Here is a 20241-nt window from a genome sequence, read left to right as displayed (position 1 = left end):
CCTTTAAGAAGGATGGTGATAAGAGTAGGAAGTCGAGGAAGAAACCCTTTAAGGGTTATGCAATTATTGCAAGAAACCGGGTCACATTAAAGCTAATTGCTTCAAATTGAAGAACAAACAAGAAAGTGAAGGTACAACTCTTCAAATTGCCCCTCTAGCTCTAGTTTGTTTTGAATCTAACACCATTGAAACTTTCTTTGACTCATGATGGCTGGATTCTGGTGCCACTGTACATGTTGTGAATTCTCTACAGGGACTAAGAAACCAAAAGGTTCCAAGTGAAGCACAGAAGTTAGTCTTTGGCATAGCAGGGAGTAAGGCATCAGTTGAATGCATTGGAACTATTTCTTTATATTTAAATTCTGGTCATGTTTTGCATTTGGACAATGTTGTTTATGTACCTTCTGCGAAGAGAAATTTAATTTTAACTTCTGTATTGGATATTTGTGGCTATTTATTCTTTCAAGAAAATGGGAAAATTAACATTTGTTTTGATTCCATTAATGTTGGTATCGCTTCCTTGATATATGGTTTATATCGATTGAATGATTGGTCACTTGAACTTCCTAATCTCCATATCAATGCTGCTATTGGGCATAAACATCAAAGGCCCAATGATAATTCCTCTTTGTTATGGCATCGTCGTTTGGGTCATATCTCTAGAGAGAGATTGGAGCGCATGACCAAACAAGGTGTCTTACGAGACCTTGATTTCTCAGATTTTGAGACTTATATTGATTGCATAAAGGAAAAATTCCCTGCTAGAGCTAGAACCAAAGGGGCAAAGAGGTCTGAAAATACTTTAGACCTAATCCATACTGATATTTGTGGACATATCACACCTTTGGCTATGGGTGGTTTCAGATATTTCATCACCTTCACAGATGATTACTCTCGTCATAGATGGATTGAACTCTTACGTGAAAAGGGCGAGTCTCTTAATGCATTCAAGACCTTTAAAGTAGTAGTCAAATTGAAATCTGGCAAGTTGATCAAATATGTGAGATTTGATAGAGGAGGAGAATTTTATGGGAGATATACTGAGACTGGCAGGAACCCTGGGCCATTTACTTTGTACCTTCAAAAGCATGGCATTGAAGCTCAGTATACTATGCTTGGCACCCCGCAACAAAATGGGATTGCAGAAAGGCAAAATCGTACTCTCATAGATATGGTTAGGAGCATGATCAGTCACTCCTCACTGCCGAAATTCTTGTGGGGTGATGCACTTAAAACTGCTGTTTATATTTTGAATCAAGTTCCCACCAAGTCAGTTCCAAAAACTCCATATGAGTTGTATTTTGGAAGAACTCCTGCACTGAAACATATGCGAGTTTGGGGTTGTAAAGCACAGATAAAACCTTACAATCCATAACAGATGAAGCTTATGCTAAAACTGTTGATGGTTTCTTTATTGGCTATTGCATTGGATCTCGTGGGTACAGATTCTATTGTCCTAATCACATTACTAGGGTAATTAATCTGACCGAGCTTATTTCTTTGAAGATGCCTTAGACAGTGGGAGCTCTGTGCCTAGGCATATTACTTTGCATGACGAAAGTAGCATCTTGCCTATGCCTATCTTGACAACCCCTCATGTTAACAGAAATAATGCCGTGGATTAGCATGAAGCTCAAGATGAACCACTTTTAGAGGATGATAGGGATCTGGTTGTTGAACCAAGATGGTCCCAAAGGGTTCACAGGTTTGCTATTCCAGATGATTACATGGTGTATTTGCAGGAATTTGATTCAGATGCTATTGATAGTTTAGACCCAATATGTTACCAAGAGGCTATTTTTAGCTCGCATTCTTTTGAATGGTTGGAGGCTATGAGTAAAGAAATTGCCTCTATGTACTGCAATCATGTATGGGAGCTTGTAGAGCTACCAAAGGGGTTTAAACCAGTGGGTTGCAAGTGGGTCTTTAAAACAAAACGAGGAGCTATAGGTGAAATTGATATATATAAAGCCAGACTTGTAGCTAAAGGCTACAACCAGAAAGAAGGTATTGATTACACAGAAACTGTCTCTCCGGTATCCACCAAGATGCTTTTAGAGTGGTAATGGCTTTAGTTGCACAGCTTGATCTTGATCTTTACCAGATGGATATCAAGACTGCGTTCTTAAATAGTGATTTGTATGAAGACGTATACATGACACAACCTGATGGTTTTGTTGAATCTAGTAAAGAACATCTAGTGTGCAGATTAAAGAGATCCATCTATGGGCTAAAACAGGCCTCTAGGCAGTGGTATTTAAAATTTGATAAAGTTATCACCTCTCTCAGTTTTGTTGAGAATGTCTCAGATCAGTGCATCTATCAGAAGTTTGATGGGAACAATTTTGCCATTCTTGTTCTCTATGTTGATGATATCTTGCTAGCCAGCAATTCAATAAATTTCCTCAATGAGATAAAGCACCTATTGTCTTGCCATTTTGACATGAAGGACAAGGGTGAAGCTTCCTTTATTCTTGGGATACAAATTCATTGTGATAGATCTCGTGGTATTATTGGTTTATCACAAGCCACTTATATTAAGCGGGTACTTAAGAGATTCAGAATGGATTCATGTTCTCCTTCACCTGCTCCTGTACAGAAAGGTGAGCTGTTGTTAGAGTTACAATATCCCAAGGATGATAAGAAGAGGGCTGAAATGAGAAAGATACCATACGCTTCCGCTGTCGGCAGCCTCATGTATGTTCAAGTGTGCACTCGACCAGATATAGCCTTTGCCATTAGAGTGCTGGGTCGATACTTAAATGATCCAAGTCCGGATAATTGGAAGGCTGCTAAGAAAGTTATGAGGTATCTTCAAGATACAAAGAATCATATGTTGACCTATAGAAGGTCAAATTCTCTTGAGGTTGTTGGGTATTCTGATTATGATTTTAAGGGATTAGAAGATCTTGAAATTGTTGGCTTTTCAAATTCAGATTTTGCCTCTGGATGATCGTAAATCCACGACTGGCTATATTTTCATGTTGTCTAGAGGAGCTGTCTCTTGAAAAAGTGTGAAACAGACACTTACGGCAGTTTCATCCATGGAAGCTGAGTATATTGCTTGTTTTGAGACTACACGTCACGCTATATGGTTGAGGAAGTTGATATCTGGCATGCGCCTAGTTGAGTCAATATCAAGTCCTCTGACCATTTATTGTGATAATAAATCTGCAGTATACTATACTAATAATCACAAAAATTCCAGCCGTATAAAGCATTTTAATATCAAACTTATGTTTGTGAAAGAGAAAATTGTTGAGTCTCAAACCCGTGTGGTACACATTCCTGGCACGTAGATGCTTGCAGATCCGCTGACTAAGGGCTTACCCATAGAAGTTTTTCAAAATCATGTAACTTGTATGGGTATTGTGAATTCCTTTGATACCCTAGTTTAGTGGAAGTTTGAGAACCTTTTATGTTGCAATTTTTCTTTAGGCTTTGTTTTTCTTCTGTGAGTTATGTTCAGTTCAGTTAGATGCGTCTATATCATTTGTATCCCAATGGATTCAATGATTCTGTTGTGGTACGTTATGCATGTCACTTGTTTTCCCATAGGAATAAGTGATTTATGTTGTTATCTTACTGAAATGTGTTTTGAAATAAAATTTCATGTTTTATTCAGATTATGAGATATCATATCACTTGTTTCCCCATAAGATTCAGTGATTTTGTGGAGTTTCATTTTCTGAATTTTGTTTGTAATTTGTTTATACAACTTGCTTAATTAATGCAATCCAAGTGGGAGATTGTTAGAATATTTATTTAATTATAGATTAACATTAATTAATAAGCCTAAACAGATTGGTCTTTATGATCTTGTGTGGACTGTGATAGGAGGACCACACAAGTGAGCCCAATGGGCAGAAGCTCAACCCACAATTCAGTAACTATCGGTTATTCCCTAGCTCTTAACTGACTGAGTCAGAGATAATAAGATATATAATTATTTATTATTTAATAAGGTGGTTACCGATCTGATCCATATAAGACGATTAGTCGATAACTACAAACACATGACTCATTCTTCTACTTCCGTTATCTCTAAACTCTCTGAAGGCTCTGGAGACTTGTGGGTTGTGTACCTGCCTACACTCGAGGTAATCGAACTTTCTCAAGCGCTCATGGATTCTTCAGGTATGCATACATTACTTTACTTGTCTATATGAATTGAGATATACAGAATCAACAGAGGGTGGTGGTTGATAAAAATTTATATTAAAAACTTTTTTAAAAATTCAAAGTTTAAATTTTACTGAAAAAAAGAAGAAAAAAGAGTGTGGTTTTATTTTTATTAAATTTTATGTTTTTTTATAATTTTTGTTAGGTTTTTTTGTAATTTTTTCCGATACTTTTGATCAGGTTTTTCAAAGAAGTTCATTCAAATGTATTACAACAAAACGCGTGTTTTGGCCGATGAATCAATTTTCGGCTTTATTTGGGTGTGTTTGGATTTCAATTAGAAAAAATTGATTATAGAAAAAATTGATTATTAAAACGTGATGATGTTTAGATAAATTTTTAAAAATCAATTTTGATATATTGAATATGTTTGAATAATTTTTTAGAATTAATTTTGAATGTGCAAATAAATAATATAAAGAAAAGGAGCCAAATGGAGTTTTGTAAATGGAAGAAATTTCAGCTTCATTAAAATAAAGTTTTCCAAACTAAATAAAATTTTATAAAATGAGGGTGTTTGAATAAACTTTTACAAAAATATAATTTTATTGTTTGGATAACTTAGCCCAAAAAATTGATTTCCGACTAATTAATAGATTATGGCCCTTATCCAAACACACACTAAGTAGGTTTTGAGCAAGACACGTGAACCTAAATCCACACCTTCCAGCCTGTCGCCAAGATGACGATGTTTCTCGTACACATGATCATAAAAATACTCTCAAAATTCTCTTATTAAAAAAAAAAAAACTACATTTCTTTCGGCAAAACACATGTGATAAAAATAAAGATTCTCTTGTAAAACGCAAATCCGGTAGGGGCACGTGTTCCGTGGGTTTTGAAAAAAATTTAATGTCGGGCATTCAGTACAAGGAAGCTTGGGAGGCTGTCCCTAAGTCTAGAGTAGAATAGGTGGACGCCCCCGACCTACAAAGTAAAGCCAAACTTCCCATAATAGTACGCTATTTCCGGCAAGCTTTGAAAACGACAAATTTATTTAAATACTATAATAAAAAATAAAAATTACCTAAATTGTTATGAATATTAAAATATTAATGTTTCAAATTTTTTAATATCTTTTAATTATTATAATATTTTTTATTATTATTTTTTATATATTTTACTTTTTAATTATTATTTTATATATTTTATTTATTTTAATTGATATATTTATATATATAAATAAAAATATTTTAATTGTATTTTATATATTGAAATAAATTTTTTTATTTTTTTATTCTCTCAATATAATATTCTCCCTTTTCTTCTACTTTTAATCTCCACTTCATAACATAAATATTATATTTTTTAAAATATTTATTTCAATATTATAAATTCACAAATTGATATCCATTGGACTGAGTTTTTAAAAAATTCTGACACAGATCTTGATTTACATCAAGTCAAGTGGTCCGTCAAATAATTTTTTTAAAATAAAAAAATTAAGCATAGTCTAACTTTGAAGTTTTATACTTCCACCCTCTCTTGACTCTTCCCTTAAAAAAAAAAAAAAAATCCTTCCGTTGCTTTTTCTCATCTCTCTCAACTACCTTCATAATAATTAATAATATTTTTTTCATTAAAAAATATAAAATATTTTTAATTAAATTTTACTTTAATAAAATAATTATCTATTTTTTAACTAACCTTATTTTTTTATATTTATTTCTATTAAGCACCTTACAATAAATATAAAATAATTATCGATAGGGGCATGTTTTAAAAAAAGCAATAATTACATCTCACAAGACTAAAAATGTCTTATATTTTTAAACATTTAACTCTTTAAAAATACTTTATATTTTTAAATGGAGGGAGTATGTAATATAAATAAGTGTATGTAAAATAAATTAGTATTCATATATTTATAAGTATATATTTTTAAAATAATAAAATATAATATATATCTTTTTTATTTTTACTTCTATTATTAAATATATAATATATATCATATAATATTTTACTATTATTAAATAAATAATAAAAATGAAAAATAATCATATTTAATATTTTATTTTAAAATTTTTTATATAATACATGGTTTAAATATTTCATATTTCTTATTAGTTTTAATAATTTCATATATAATTTATTTAATTGAGTTATATATATTAATTATATTAATTAATGATGTAAAGTGTTCAAAAGTTTGATAGGCTTTCATACTTTCTACTGCAGCTAACTAACACTAGTTTGAATTAAACTAAAAGTGATAATAAAAAATCTCACTTGATTCGTGGAGATTTTTATTTTAAATTTAATATATTAATATTTGATAATAGTTTTTTAGAATTTGAAAGTTTAATGTAAAAATTTTTTATTAATAAAATTAATAGTATTAAAGTTACAAGACTGAAAATAATTTATAAAATTAAAAGATAAAAATAAAATCTAGTATAAAATTAAAGAACAAAAAACATATTTTAGCTAATGTTAGTGTATAAAAAATAATATGTTTTTATATTTATGAATAAATTTATATATTAATTATGTATTAGTTATACCTATATCTCATATGTGTGTGTATTACTTATAATATTTATAAGGATAAAGGAACAAATTATTCTTTAAACTTTAGATCCAGTTGCACCATGGATCCTAAATTTATTTATTGTATAAATTATTCTTTCAATTTTTAAAAACGATGCAATTTGGCTCATATCATTAACAAAAGATATATATATATATATATATATATATATTTTAGATTTTAAAAATATATATTTCACTTGTTAAATATAAGACATTTTTAGTCTTTCAAAATATAATAACTGTCTTTTTTATAAAATTGCTCCTATTGAATAAATCACTTTATATTTAATTTAGGGTGAAACACCCTATTAAATAAGGGTAAATATATAAATATGGTGTTAGTTTGGAAAAAAATAATTATTTTATTGGGGTAGAATTTAGTTAAATATACCTTATATTTTTAAATAAAGAAAGTACTTATAAATACATGAATACTAATTTATTATATATAAATATACACGTCTATTTACAATATATATTACTCCATCCGTTTAAAAATATAAGTATTTTTAATTTTTTAAGGTGTAATCATTGCTTTTTTTTTTTAAAAGTCCCTATTGATGAATGACTTTATATTTATTGTAGGTATTTAATAAAAATAAATATAAAAAATAAAATTAATTTAAAAATAAGTAACTACTTTTTAAAGGGTGAGATTTAATTAAAAATATTTTATATTTTTAAATAATAAGAATATTAATTATTATGGAAGGTGGTGTAGAGGGATGAAAAAAAGTGACAGGGGGGTTTTTTTAAATGGAGGAAGAGAGGGTGGAAGCATAAAACTCTAGGATGTCAAGCGATGCTCAATTTTTTATTTAAAAAAGCCATTTGACGCACAACCTGACTTGATGCAAACCAAGTTCCATGTCAGAATTTTTTAAAACTCGTTTGGTAGATGTCAATTTGTAAATTTGTAGTATGGGGGTAAATATTTGAAAAGTATAGTATTTGGATAATTTTTATTTTTCTGTTGTATCATTTGGATAAATTTTCCCTTTAAAAACTAGCCATATTATTTATCATTTATTATAATTTTTATATTATAAAAATTAAAGAATTTAATCAATATTTAAAATATGATTGATATATAAAAATTATAAATCATCTATAAATTTTAGAAAAATTGGTTGGAGTTTTAATATTTAAAAAATAATTTATAAATTTGGAAAGGATATTTGTAAATAATATTTAAAATATTAAATATGAACATATTTAATGTTTTAGTAATATTTATTAAATTTTATTTTGACATGATTTCAAATACCCAATTTTAGGATGCACAGCTCTAATAGAAAAAGAATTAAGGGGTAAATTAGTATAAAAACTTCAAAGAACATGATCAGTGTTTTATTTGTCATTACACATGGGGCCTTACGCATATGCTACGCGAGCAGAAAAATGGCAAAGTTAATAACTGAATAATATGAGAGATTTTTTATTTCTTGAAGAAATAGTTCCAAAAAAAAATTGTCTTATTTATCGGTACAGAATATCTAACACTCTTTGAAAAAAAAAAAATAAGAGTAAAAATACATTTTAACTCATATATGTTTTATGGTCTTTTTTTTGTGTGTTTTCACTAATTCAATATAAATATGGGGTGTAAAAATTATAAAGAACCGTATATTACCTATATATTATAAACAATGACTTACATAATCATTTTTATTTTTTTTCCAGCTTTCATCAAATAATTTATAATGAACTAATAGTATTCTCTCCCGGAATAGAATTATAACTTCATTTCAATCTATTTAAGTAAATGATACTTCATTCTGAAAACCATATGTCATTAAATCAGCATTGAAAAGAATAATTATTAGTCATTAATTACAAGAATGACAAAAAGAAAAATAGCAAAGCATCAAGACCTTAAGTCTACCAACCAAACTAGCTAATAACATAGACAAATGATTACCCCAAAACGGAAAAAAAAAAAGAAGAAGACATAAACAAACGATCATGCCACGCATAGATATTGTTTGTGTTTGTGTCTGAGACAGCCTGATTTATGTCGATTACCTTAAGTGGTAACGTGATATTTCATGTGAATTAAGAAAAAAGGAAAAGAGGGAATCGTATTGAATACCAGAAGGCCAAAACACAGTCCGACATAGATGTTAATAAAAAGAATGAAATTATTATTTCCTCGTCAACTGATCAAGGTGATAAGATTGTGGTAGCAGATTTCAAAACTAACAGAATTTGCACAAAAAGTTTCAGCTTTTTAAAGTGAAAAGAGAAACCATGAAACATTATTCCTGGAGGATAGTCACAAATGCACATGGACTGACATACAGGTTTGGCTAGTGACTTTGAGAAGTAAAATCAGGCTCAGTTGGCTTCTGAGGCAGCAGAGGCAGCAATCTCTGTGCCATTCTGTTCTTGTGTTCGCTGTTTTGTCGCAAGTTTCGTAAGGCATTGGCAGCAAACCTTGATGCATAAATGGTGGCACCGAGACTTGGTGTTGATGATGCTCCATTCTCATTTGCCAAAGCATCTTTTAGTCCTTCTTCGGCTTCACGTAACGACCTCTCAATCTTCTTTCTGCAGTAGCGACGCCAAGCTGCTTGTATGAAACAGGCAGCCCATGTCTTCCATTGCAACGAATAAAACCTGCAAAAAAAAAAAAGAACATTAAATAATTATACAATGATTTTTTTTTTTTTTGGGTATTTTGCCTGGGCCTAATGCCTTTCAGTCTATCATAGTTCTATCTTTCTCACATGAAGCAAAGTAGAATCGGTGGAAGAAAATTTGAAGGTGTTGTTCGGGTCAACAAGTGTGAATGAAAGGAAACATTTTTTTTTTTTTTAATATCCAAATCCATCCTATCATTCCTTTCCCTTCTCTGATTTTCTTAGTCCAACCATGCTCTAACCAAATTCATCTCTGAGCCCCAAAAAATATGCACATTATCTCCTATTATTCAGCATTATTCCACCCAAGAAAAAAAAAAAAAGATGATTTTTTATCAAGCCTTGCCTAAAGTGTGCTGGAGCTGCTTGCTATGAAGTCGTCGAAACTGAGAAGCAACAAGCTTCAAGTCATCAGGCATGAGAGCAAAAGCTTCAACTTCTGAAATGGATCCACTGTTCTTGTTGAAATGGGAAGATTTGAAGAGGAATTGGGGTCCAAAGCCCACGTTAGAAGCTCTTCTCCACAGAAATCACCAGCTTGAAGAACGGAGGCGTTAAAGAAACCAGTCCTTCCTCCATTTGTTGTCATGGTAGCGAGCTTTCCTCGCATAATAAACAGCATTTCATCGACCGGATCTCCTTCACGAACAATGTGACTCTTCTCTGTATAAAGAACTGGCTTCAATCTATCACACAATGCATCCAACAATTGTTCATCCATTTTCTCAAATATTGGCACCTAAGTCAAGAAGAAACAAAACGTTCATTACACTTTTAAATCTATCCTTTGACAAAAACTAAAAACAAGCAAATATCCGTAAAAGAGAACAATAAGTGACCATTGATGACACCCACTTTTTTAAGTAAAGCCAAGCAAAGATGACGCTTTATGTCCCTTCTGAGATCTTTAGGAAGGTTGCAAATTAATGCTTCTTCTTCAACACCCCGATTTTCTTGCCATTTGTAATGTTCGTACCGTCTAATTCTTTCCCTCAAGTTCTCAGGAAGCATACGGTGGGACATCCATTGCTCTGCATCTTCTCCTTTGACTCTCATCTCCTCAACTCTAACCGTTGTAGATTGCAGATATTTCTGCAAATAAATTTGGCACAATTCATGAATTCTTTGAATGAAGAGGTTTAAATTAGCCAAATTTATAACGCCCAGAAAGATAAAAACTGGTTTTTGAAGGGAAGGCATGGAAAATGTGGCTGGCCCGAGCCGATTTTGCCCAATTAAGGTTTAAAATGCTTCCCATTTCCTATTATAAATTTCTACCATCACAAAGTCAAATCAATTCTTATAAAATTTAAACACCAAGAGAGCCACATATAAGCCCCCTTAACAAAATGCCAGTCTGAATTTGAAGCCATGAAGCAGGAACGTTTCAAAGAAAAACAACCATGTTTGACACATTTCTTGGTATAAGGTAATTGTATTTGACTAGATTCATTAGTTTATTACCTGCATGTTTCCAATAAGCAACGAGAACAGAACTAATCCAAAGACAGCAATGCAGATAGCAAAAATTATCTCCGCCACATAAATACTTGTCGCAAGGTTCTGTCCAAAAGAACTTAAAAAACAGAAGGCAAAACCGAATAAATATCCATACAAATACAGACTAACGGAACAACATTATAAAGACATAAAGGTTTCAAAGGTCATTAAATATGAACCTTGCATAGGAAATGAAAGAACACAGAATATCATTCACATACCTTAAATTGCGCAAGCCCCACCAGAAGCAGTAGAAGAACTTCTGAGGAAAATCTGTTGTTGATTCTACCACACCAGATTTTAGAGCATCGGTATATATTCCAAAATTGAAGGTTGTTGAGTTGGTAATGTCAGAAGGATCAACGACAGCACAATAATCAGTGAGACGTGAAATAACATTTGCATTGTGGTTATCACAACTCAGATACTTGTTATCACTATATTCTGTATTTTTCAATGCTTTGCGCCAGCACCGAATCTCTGATTCCACCGAAAACAGGTACCAAAAAGCTCCAGCCGACTGGTATGTCAAATTTGCTTCGTTATCGAATAATCTAAGAATGACTTCTAGGAACATGGATAAGTTTATAATGAAAGTGATAAATTAGCTTACATGACTTGCCAGCATATACAGAAAAAGATTAAAAGCAGCTCCAGCCCATGCTGTCTCTGTGAGTATGCCAGAAGTTCTTGTTACTTCTTTGAATAATGGGTAAATGCGCAAGACTCTTGGCACATACTGGACCAAGACCATATACGTCAACAAGTCCCTTCCCCGCAAATGGAACTGATTTCTTCAGTTTTGGAATGATAAATAAAACAACCCCTGGATAATCAATCATACATTTCAAAGTGTTAAAATAACATCATATTATGCCCAAAAAAAAAAAAAGAATTTTTTTTTATTACATCAAGAGGGTTCGAGCTCTTCACTATTATCCAGACCCCACCCCACTCTTGCCACCTGAACTAGTCTAAGGTGGCCCTCACATCGAACTTCTTCAATGGATGCTTTTCTGCTCTTTTTTCTAGGATATTAAATTCATTCTATGCCTCCCGCTGAATATTCCCATTAACATTCGGTCATTGACATAAACAGACAAGGGAGACAGCAAAGCAACAAATACCAACATGATAAAATTTGAACAGCCATATCATGTTTAATCCAAATGTCCAACATATGTTCTATTTTTACAGTTTCCGTGCTTTATAGTAGTTAAGACATAACATTTACTATGTTACTATTTGTAATTATTTTAGTTTTGTACAGGTTATTGTTTAGGGCTACGTGTCTTATTTTCTGTGTATTTGTACGTGTCATTCATTCATTTGTTTTCCGTGTAACCGTTTCTGCTATATAGTATATTCAAAATGGCCTGCCAGAGTATCAAGAACTCTTGACATTTTCTTCATTATTTTCTCTTTGTATCTATAGTATAAGGAAGTACTTTGGAGATAAGCAGAAGAGGGAGATACCTGAGGAAGTGGAACAATTGATAGAACATCAATGATAAAGTATGAAGATAAGTATCGTTTCTTGATAGCCCGAGGATCATTAACCAGCTCGCCCCTTCCAAATACCCGAGAAGAGGGAGCAATAAATCCAGTTTGAAACTGAAAGATTATGCGAAGAATGTAGAAAAGATCAAAGAATGTACGAAGAACACAAGCAATAATCTCCAAGTTTCCATCCAACTTAAGGCATTTTGTCTGAGTCTACAATCGCTGGGATGTAAAAGAACAGTGGATCCACAGAGACAGCCATCACAGATGTGATCACAAATATTTTGTTCCATTTCTGGAGGAACGACCCTTGCGGATCAAGAATTTTGCTTCTAGGAGCCAATGTCTTGGGCGGTCTATCACTTGTCGGATGAACAGTTGAGGATTTTTCAAGTTTTTTATCTTATCAGACCCATTCTCAAGTCTTCTTTTGATACTATCTAAGACAGCGCTCACGCTTGGTCTCAGTTTTCTTCCCTGATATCCATTATGGCCAGAGTTTTCCTGCTCAGTAGATGATGAGACTGAACTCCAATAATCAAACCTGCATAGGATATGTAAACTTATCTTAGTAAGCAGCGTCAAGCAACTATCAAGCATGTGTTAGCCAAAAATATTGAAAGGTATATCCATTGTAGATGCACCACGTGGATAACAAGTAGACCTAGACATGTCAAAGATGAATCCAATTGATGAACATCTCCTATCAGTAGTCTAACCTATGAATGACGCATGTTAGCCTCAGTGAATTTCAACTTTCTTAAAATATCAGAAAAGAAGAAGAAGAAGATCGAGTCTGCAATCAATCGACTAGGTGCTGCGTACATCAAATTTATTAACATCAAGAATCAATCTCAATAAAATTAATATGTAGCAATTCATGGGAGAATGAAGCTAGAGGAAACTAACCTCACAAATATAGGTCCCTTTGTATTCATGATTAAACTACCTCCCAAACCAGGGAGAAAAAATTAGCTTAATACAGAGAGACACTTCGCCGAGGTCAACCAAAAGACTGAAATCTGCAAAGGCCAAATTCAAGTTAGAACTCTCTCCGCGGAAACTTCCGAGTTAGTCCACAAAAGACAGACAATTTGATGACAATATATGGATGACTTGCATTAAATATTAAATTATCAAGTTAGCGCATAAAAGTCAAGAAATCATCACCCTTCCCCACACCCGCTTATGGCAGAAAAAAAATCAAATAACAATATAGGACCGGAAACTCATGGAATTGAGATTGATCAAATAAAACGGTAGAGTCAAAGAGAAGCTAGAATCATCAGAATGAATATAGGAAGCTCAGCAATTCAGCATCAGGTAAGCTGGCAGACAGGGTTAAGAATAAACAAGCTTATGTTGTTCATTCAACCTAAAGGATTCGACTTCCACTTTTCTCAAACGGAGAGGTGGCAGTCACCAGCAATTCAAGCATGATCACTTCACAAAAGAAAACAGAAACAAACCAAGACAAAGGATAATAAAATAAACATGGCGCTGCTCTTTGTCTCTAAGAAAGTTAACAACTTGCAGAAAAGATCAAACTAGAAAACGGATTACAAGTTTGCACTAGGAAAAGGAATGGCAAACAAACCTTACATATGGCGGGAATGAATGAATAGGGTAGCGTATTCTTTCCCAAGTGAATTCTCTTTTCCCGCCCTTTCTGGGGAACCAAACGGGAGGGAATGCAGAGAGCACAAGAGCTACATGCAGCAAGCCTTGCGAGGAAACTGATGGCAACTTTTGGAGGGACAGAGATAAAGGAGACGGAGAAGGAGAAGGAGACCGAGCCAACGCTGTGAGAACAGTCAAAGACGTCCTTCTTCCTCCGAAGTGAGACAACGGCCAATGAAAATGCAAACGTCATTGACTAAAGCTTTCAAAATCAAATCCGTAACATGATAACGTCACACCGGTTTAAGTTTCCTGGCAATGTTTTCTTTGAATTTGAATATTTAGATGTCTTGAATTGAGGTGCAAAATAAAGTTAAAAAAATAGAAATAATGACAAATAAATTTTTTAAATAAAAAAAATAATAAATAAATTTAGGCTTATTATTTTTAATAACGGATAAAATATTTTTTTTATTTTAAAATTTATTGACTTAAAAATTTTTAAAAATTTTAATAAAATTATAATATTTTTGGGAAATTAATTTATTATTTATATAATTTATGTTGATTTTATTAAAAAATTTTCATTGGGCTATTTATCTTGACATTGCTCCTCAGTACGTCAGGGGTCTTGTGATTTTTTTTTTTTGGGTACATTGGGGTCTTGTGATTAATAACGCTGTGGGATCTTTATCCCCGCTAGTGTAACGGGTAGTATGCAATGGGCTGTGCCCACTCTCTTTATATCCCAAAATCAAAAACAAAAAATCAAATATCAGTGGCTGTGATCTTCCAAGAATACATCTCATTTCAAATAAATATTTCCTTATTAAAGAGACATCAAAAATCTCAAGTGCAAGTAGGTAGAGCTTTTAATTAGGGTCGATCCTATAAACCAGCCTTTTTAAGCCTAAAAAAATTAAGGGCCGAGTCGCCACTTCGGTCTTTAAAAAGGTAAATTGAGCTCAAAAAAAAAATAGCCCTTTTAAGTCTAAAAAAAAAACCAGCCCTTTAGGGTCGGGGTTAATCCTTTTAAGCCCTAATATATTTTAAAAAATATAAAAATATATATAAAAAAAGAAGACACCACATCACTCACTCTCTAGTTTAGACAGTAGACACGCACGTTATTATTTGTTTACTTTGAATATTTTTGCATTCTTTAAATAACTTGAAATTATAATTTTGGTTTATTATTTATTGCAAATAATGAGGATGAAAAAGGAAGACATGAAAAGGTTAACATATTTGCCATTGATGAGGATCCACAAGGAAATGATTAAATTATATTGATATTGATGATGATAAAAATAATCAAAATTTAACTGATGATGCTACCGACGTGTAATGGATGTCGGAGTTAATTTTAAAAATGTTATTTTTTTATTAAACTTAAAATTTTTGTTAAGTGAATTGATTTTATTTTTTTTTTAATTATTTTAACTAGAAAAATTTTTAAATTAAAAATTAAAAAAATAAATAGAGCCAAGGCCCTGAGGGCTGGCCTTAAGCCTTAGGTTAAGGCCGAGCTGATAAAAATAGAACCTTAAAATATAATTAATTTAAAAGGGTCAGCCTGTTTAGACCCTGACCCTTGAAAGGTTGGCCCTGTAGGGCCGAGTTGGCCTTAATTAACATTTTACATGCAGGAAGAAAAAGAAATCACAACTCCCTTCTCAAATATCAAATTTTGTATCGTATAAAATAATATTATCCTAGGCCTTGTTAGTATAACAAAATAGAAATTGAACTAGTGTAAAAACAAGAGAGAATGATAGATAAATCTTTCTAAAATAAAAAAATAACAATTTGATTTAGCCAAATGTGATAATAACAGTGAGGTTTTAAGAGACTTTTTCTGATATTAAAGTTCTGTGTGAAATTTCTTTAGTATCTAATTGTAACTAATTTTATATAATTTACAAGTTTGATATAAATATTTACAAGTTTAATTTTAATCCAATTTCATCAAATTAACCTTCAACTTTTGCCCAACTGTTTGAAAATGTCATTTTTAAATCGTCCAACCTCAGTCCTTCTAAGAACTACCTCCTCCCACAACAATAACAGTGCCTCAAACTCTTCAATTATTCCAGCCTCTACATACTTCTTTGACTTTTCATAGGGATGGAAGTGATGGATAATTTGAAAAACTAACATGTTTGCTAGAAGAAGAAATTGTTTTAAACATAAAAGGTTGAAACTGGACGATTTTAAATATGAAACACTCAAATTGTTGGGATAAAAGTTAGAGGCCAAGTTTCCTAAAAAGGTGAAATCACACATCAAGTCAATCACAAGGAGGCTTAAAATCGAGCATAACAATATACATGAAAAACAAGTGAAATTGAATAGGTTGATCTGAATAAGAATATTTCAGTTGGAAATAATGATGTTTGGATGATTACATCTAAGCACACAAGATTCTCCAACTTTTTACAGAGCTGTGTTCTTGTCTTCTTTTACCATACGTCTAATTAAGTAATGCAATTATTTCATTTGTTTATATCTATTCAGAAAAATGCAAGCTTTAGGAACTACAGAGTCAAAACATTTCTTTACTATTCTTGTTATCCTGTCAATAATATTTGAAAAAGATTGTTAGCAGAAAGAGTATTCCATAAAAATATTTTTTGAATAATGATAACATTCATGATGCCACTCGATCGATGTCTGTCAACCAAAATATGAAGAAGCGACAATTGGCCACTTTGAGAGTTGGCATAAAAGCAAGAAGACGCAAGGAAAATATCCATTTGCTGCTAGTATAGACAAGTTTATTGAAAAACTTGTGGAAATTGCCGAAGGATTTGCTGCTGCATAAATGTCATGGTTAAAACTGTCAAGTCCAAGGCTCAAGGTGTTAAGTCTATAATTGAATTTGCAGAAGTTGTGTCAGACTTTAATGATGATTCAGAAGCAACTATGAATTGGTGACATCAGCTGACCTTGCACTTAGGATATGTTTGGTTGGGAAATGTCCCTCTCTTCATTTGGTTGAGATATTTAGAAGTGAGGAGAGCCAAAAATTTCCCCGTCCTTCCTCTTATTTTGGTCCCCCTTAAGTTGGGGGTTTTTGAAGAGGAGCCAAATTTATTAACTAATCTACCCTCAATAATTTTGCCATATTCCATGACTGAGTGTAATTAAAAACAAAAAAAAAAAAGTCGATCACCTCCTTCAACGTTCTCTGATCTCTCCCTCTTCCACCATTGCTTCTTGGCTCTCTTCCTCCATCATTGTTCCCTCTCCCTAGGTCCCTTGCCTGCCTTGCACAGCCTTCTAATGCCCCTCATCTCCGCCACTATTGTAGCCGGAATTTTCCTCTCCGTTGCTACCAAGATCCAAGACACCCATTGATGCTACGTAAGTTAGCTTTCTCCCAGTGTTCAACCACTCCATCTACTCGTTCACGTCCTTCCTGTGGCTGGAGTTTTTGCTGTCCTTTCAAGTCCTAGTGATTATGCTCCTACTATGGTTACCAATTCTGGGCAAGAATTCTCAATGTTTCGCTGGGCTGCAATTGCTCTCTCACATGGGGTGTTTATGCTTCTCTTCTAAAAATATATCATTTTTTAATATGAATTTATATAATTTTTTTAAACAAAAACACATATCAATTTTTTAATACATATATAAAAAATAAATTAAGAATAGGGTAATTTTTTTAGAAATTATGCAATTTGTGTTTAGATATGAAATAGATGTATATAAGAGACAGTAAAAAATAAAAATAAAATCTTTCCATGCAAGGACATAATAATAAATTAATCATTAAAACCCCTTCCCTTCTCTTGAACCAAACAAAAAATCATTAAAAATCCTTCCCTCCTGCTTCAACCAAACACAACCTTAAAGAGAGCAACAAGGCTGATTGTTTCCTCATACAGAGCCGCAGCCTAGTGGGAGATTCAAGATAAACATAGGGCTAGCTTCAAAAAAGATTTGCTTGAGCATTGAGAATTTGTTTCCAGATACTGAATACATATGAACTATGATGATTCCCATCAGATATTAGCGATCTTTAGTCTTGGCATGCATTTCCACCCAATTCCGCATGCATTTCCACCCAATTCCAGGCTTGACTAAAACAAAATGCTACTGCTTTGCCGCATCGCAGAATGAATATAGTTAATAATATTAAAGCCATCAGTCATGCATCTAAGGTCCAATAACTATAACATACCAAACATCGAAGTACATGAAAATGGCTTTTATTTAGCCATATGATTGCTCGAATTCAACATAACCAGAATAACCCAAAAGAGGAAAAGCTAGGGCCGGCAATAAAATGACTGCAACTTACAGTAACCATCATTTTTTTCAAAATAGCCGTACATCTTTCTCACAGACCCCTGCCAAGTTCCGACAGAAAATAAGAATGCAGAAATATACATAGAAATGGAAGTAGAATACATACTTAACATTTATGAAAACCACAAAGATCATATGAGAAAACCATTTTAAACAAAAGGAATGAAAATAAAATGAGATATTCACAAAAGCAACCAGTAAAGTTCATATATATGCATTCTCTATGCCACTTAATGTTATCCTAATTTCCATTATTCAGAATTCAAAGAATAACAACCAGGCAAACCTCCGTAAATTTTGACCAAAGTATAAATTAAGAAGCGGCGCAAGAAGCTGAATGCTTCCACTTCAATATCTAATTTTTTTTTTAAGTCAAAATTTATCAGTAGTTTGAAAGATATCCCTAGTATCTTAACCACGCAGTTCCAGCTTCGAATGAGATTATCATCATTTTCAAAACCAGAATTAACTGGTTCGAATAGTAACAAATGAAAGCATACAATTTTCATGGGCACATAACCTGGGGCAGAATTATTTCCCAGTTTAACCAAATTGCAGAAAAAAATGAAGCAACATGATTAAGATATCTTTGTTATTCAATTTATTGTCTCTAAGGAAACAATAACTAAAATATCATTAAAAAAATATGTATGGTATTCTATTGTTGACATTTTATAACCGGGGAAAATTTTAGATTATAGTAAACAAGATATCATTGTTTAATAAAATCTTTTGAACCCCACCAGGATCTATGCCAAAATCATATATTTAAGGATTGCTTAACAACAATACGGAAGAAGGCAATTCCCGAGTCGAGGTGATACATTACATTATGCCATAATGTTATTTCTGAGACAAGTATTTGTCTATTTGATATAAGCGTCTAATTACCTGACTTTCTTGAGCAGAATGGCCTTAAGTTTGCGAGCAAGGTCCTGTGATCGAATTTTTTGCTCCAATCTCTTCCGGGCCAAAACACGCTTCTCAGAGTTCTTGATATGGTGTCTCTGTACCTGTTTTATCATGCGCTCCATCCCACTTGATTGCATCGTGCGCTGCATAAGTGTCAGTGCCTTGTCCAAGTCCCCATTTAGAACCATCACTCGTATTCCCCTGCATTGCTGAAGCTGCTGCAGCTGATGGCACCCGTTACTAAGCGGCTCCACAGTCCTAAGTGGCTGTCTTAGAAGGCGTGATACATGCCGTACAATTGAGCTCATATCTAGGGAAAACTCCGTGCAATTGAGTAACCTTGTTATCAAGAACCGGATAATCAAAATAAAAACAAAAAATCCATAGGCTGACCTATACTACACTCTTTTGAAATATGCATAATTGGTATAGACCCTTCAATTTTTGTTCCAGATACTCCGACACAACTCGAGCTAAGTTACAAGATCATGCATTACAAATACCTTGAAAATTTTCCAAACTTGATGATAATATAAGAAGATTAAAAATAAACAGAATGCCAATATACAACAAATCCATCATTGCAAAATAAGACAATCAAAATTATACAAGTCGCTAGTAATCAAGATGAAGAGGGAAGACGTATAGTATAATAGCCAATTACACCCCATTCAAGCAAAAACGAGTGGAAAAAAACAATTAAGATGTAAATATTTTCAAATTCAAAAGCGTCAATGTTCGAAAGATTACACGACCAGATTCAAAGCCAGATTAAAGCAAATCCAGAACAGCCACGCCCGGAACAAATTCAAATCTAGATTCAAAGCCAAATTGAATAAATCAATCTCACCAGATTTTGGAAGTAGAAAAAGCCCTAAGGGTTAGAACCCTCTTCAGTGCTTGCCAGAGTATAACCACGCAGGGCTGACAACGGTGGACGGCGGCCAACGAAGCGTGGAGTGTTTGTTCGTCGAGGAAGAGAAATGGATCAAGCGACTCCCGAGAATGTGTTTTTATTGGGGTTATAATTAACTTT

General features: G+C 32.8%; 1 protein-coding gene and 1 pseudogene across 1 annotated transcript; both read right to left on the bottom strand.

The window, feature by feature from the left end:
* Positions 1 to 8841: 8841 nt before the first annotated feature.
* Positions 8842 to 14185, bottom strand: LOC129291751 (cyclic nucleotide-gated ion channel 1-like; annotated as a pseudogene).
* A 3704-nt stretch (positions 14186 to 17889) lies between these two features.
* LOC129291750 (uncharacterized) lies at positions 17890 to 20241 on the bottom strand. Its single transcript, XM_054929273.1, has 3 exons — positions 20056 to 20241; positions 19185 to 19544; positions 17890 to 18334 (listed from the first exon to the last, which is right to left on the bottom strand). Exons 2-3 carry the CDS (start codon positions 19511 to 19513, stop codon positions 18325 to 18327), a joined length of 339 nt encoding a protein of 112 aa, XP_054785248.1. The 5' UTR covers positions 19514 to 19544; positions 20056 to 20241; the 3' UTR covers positions 17890 to 18324.

Source organism: Prosopis cineraria, unplaced genomic scaffold (assembly GCF_029017545.1).
Source record: "Prosopis cineraria cultivar Desert tree isolate PC_DT_omini unplaced genomic scaffold, ASM2901754v1 PC13, whole genome shotgun sequence".
NCBI lineage: Eukaryota > Viridiplantae > Streptophyta > Magnoliopsida > Fabales > Fabaceae > Prosopis > Prosopis cineraria.
This window is presented reverse-complemented; position numbering and strand designations above follow the sequence as displayed.

What these genes read in the sequence shown, in the direction of transcription:
- LOC129291750 (XM_054929273.1), bottom strand. Translation starts at nt 19,513, where the DNA reads ATGAGCTCAATTGTACGGCATGTATCACGCCTTCTAAGACAGCCACTT.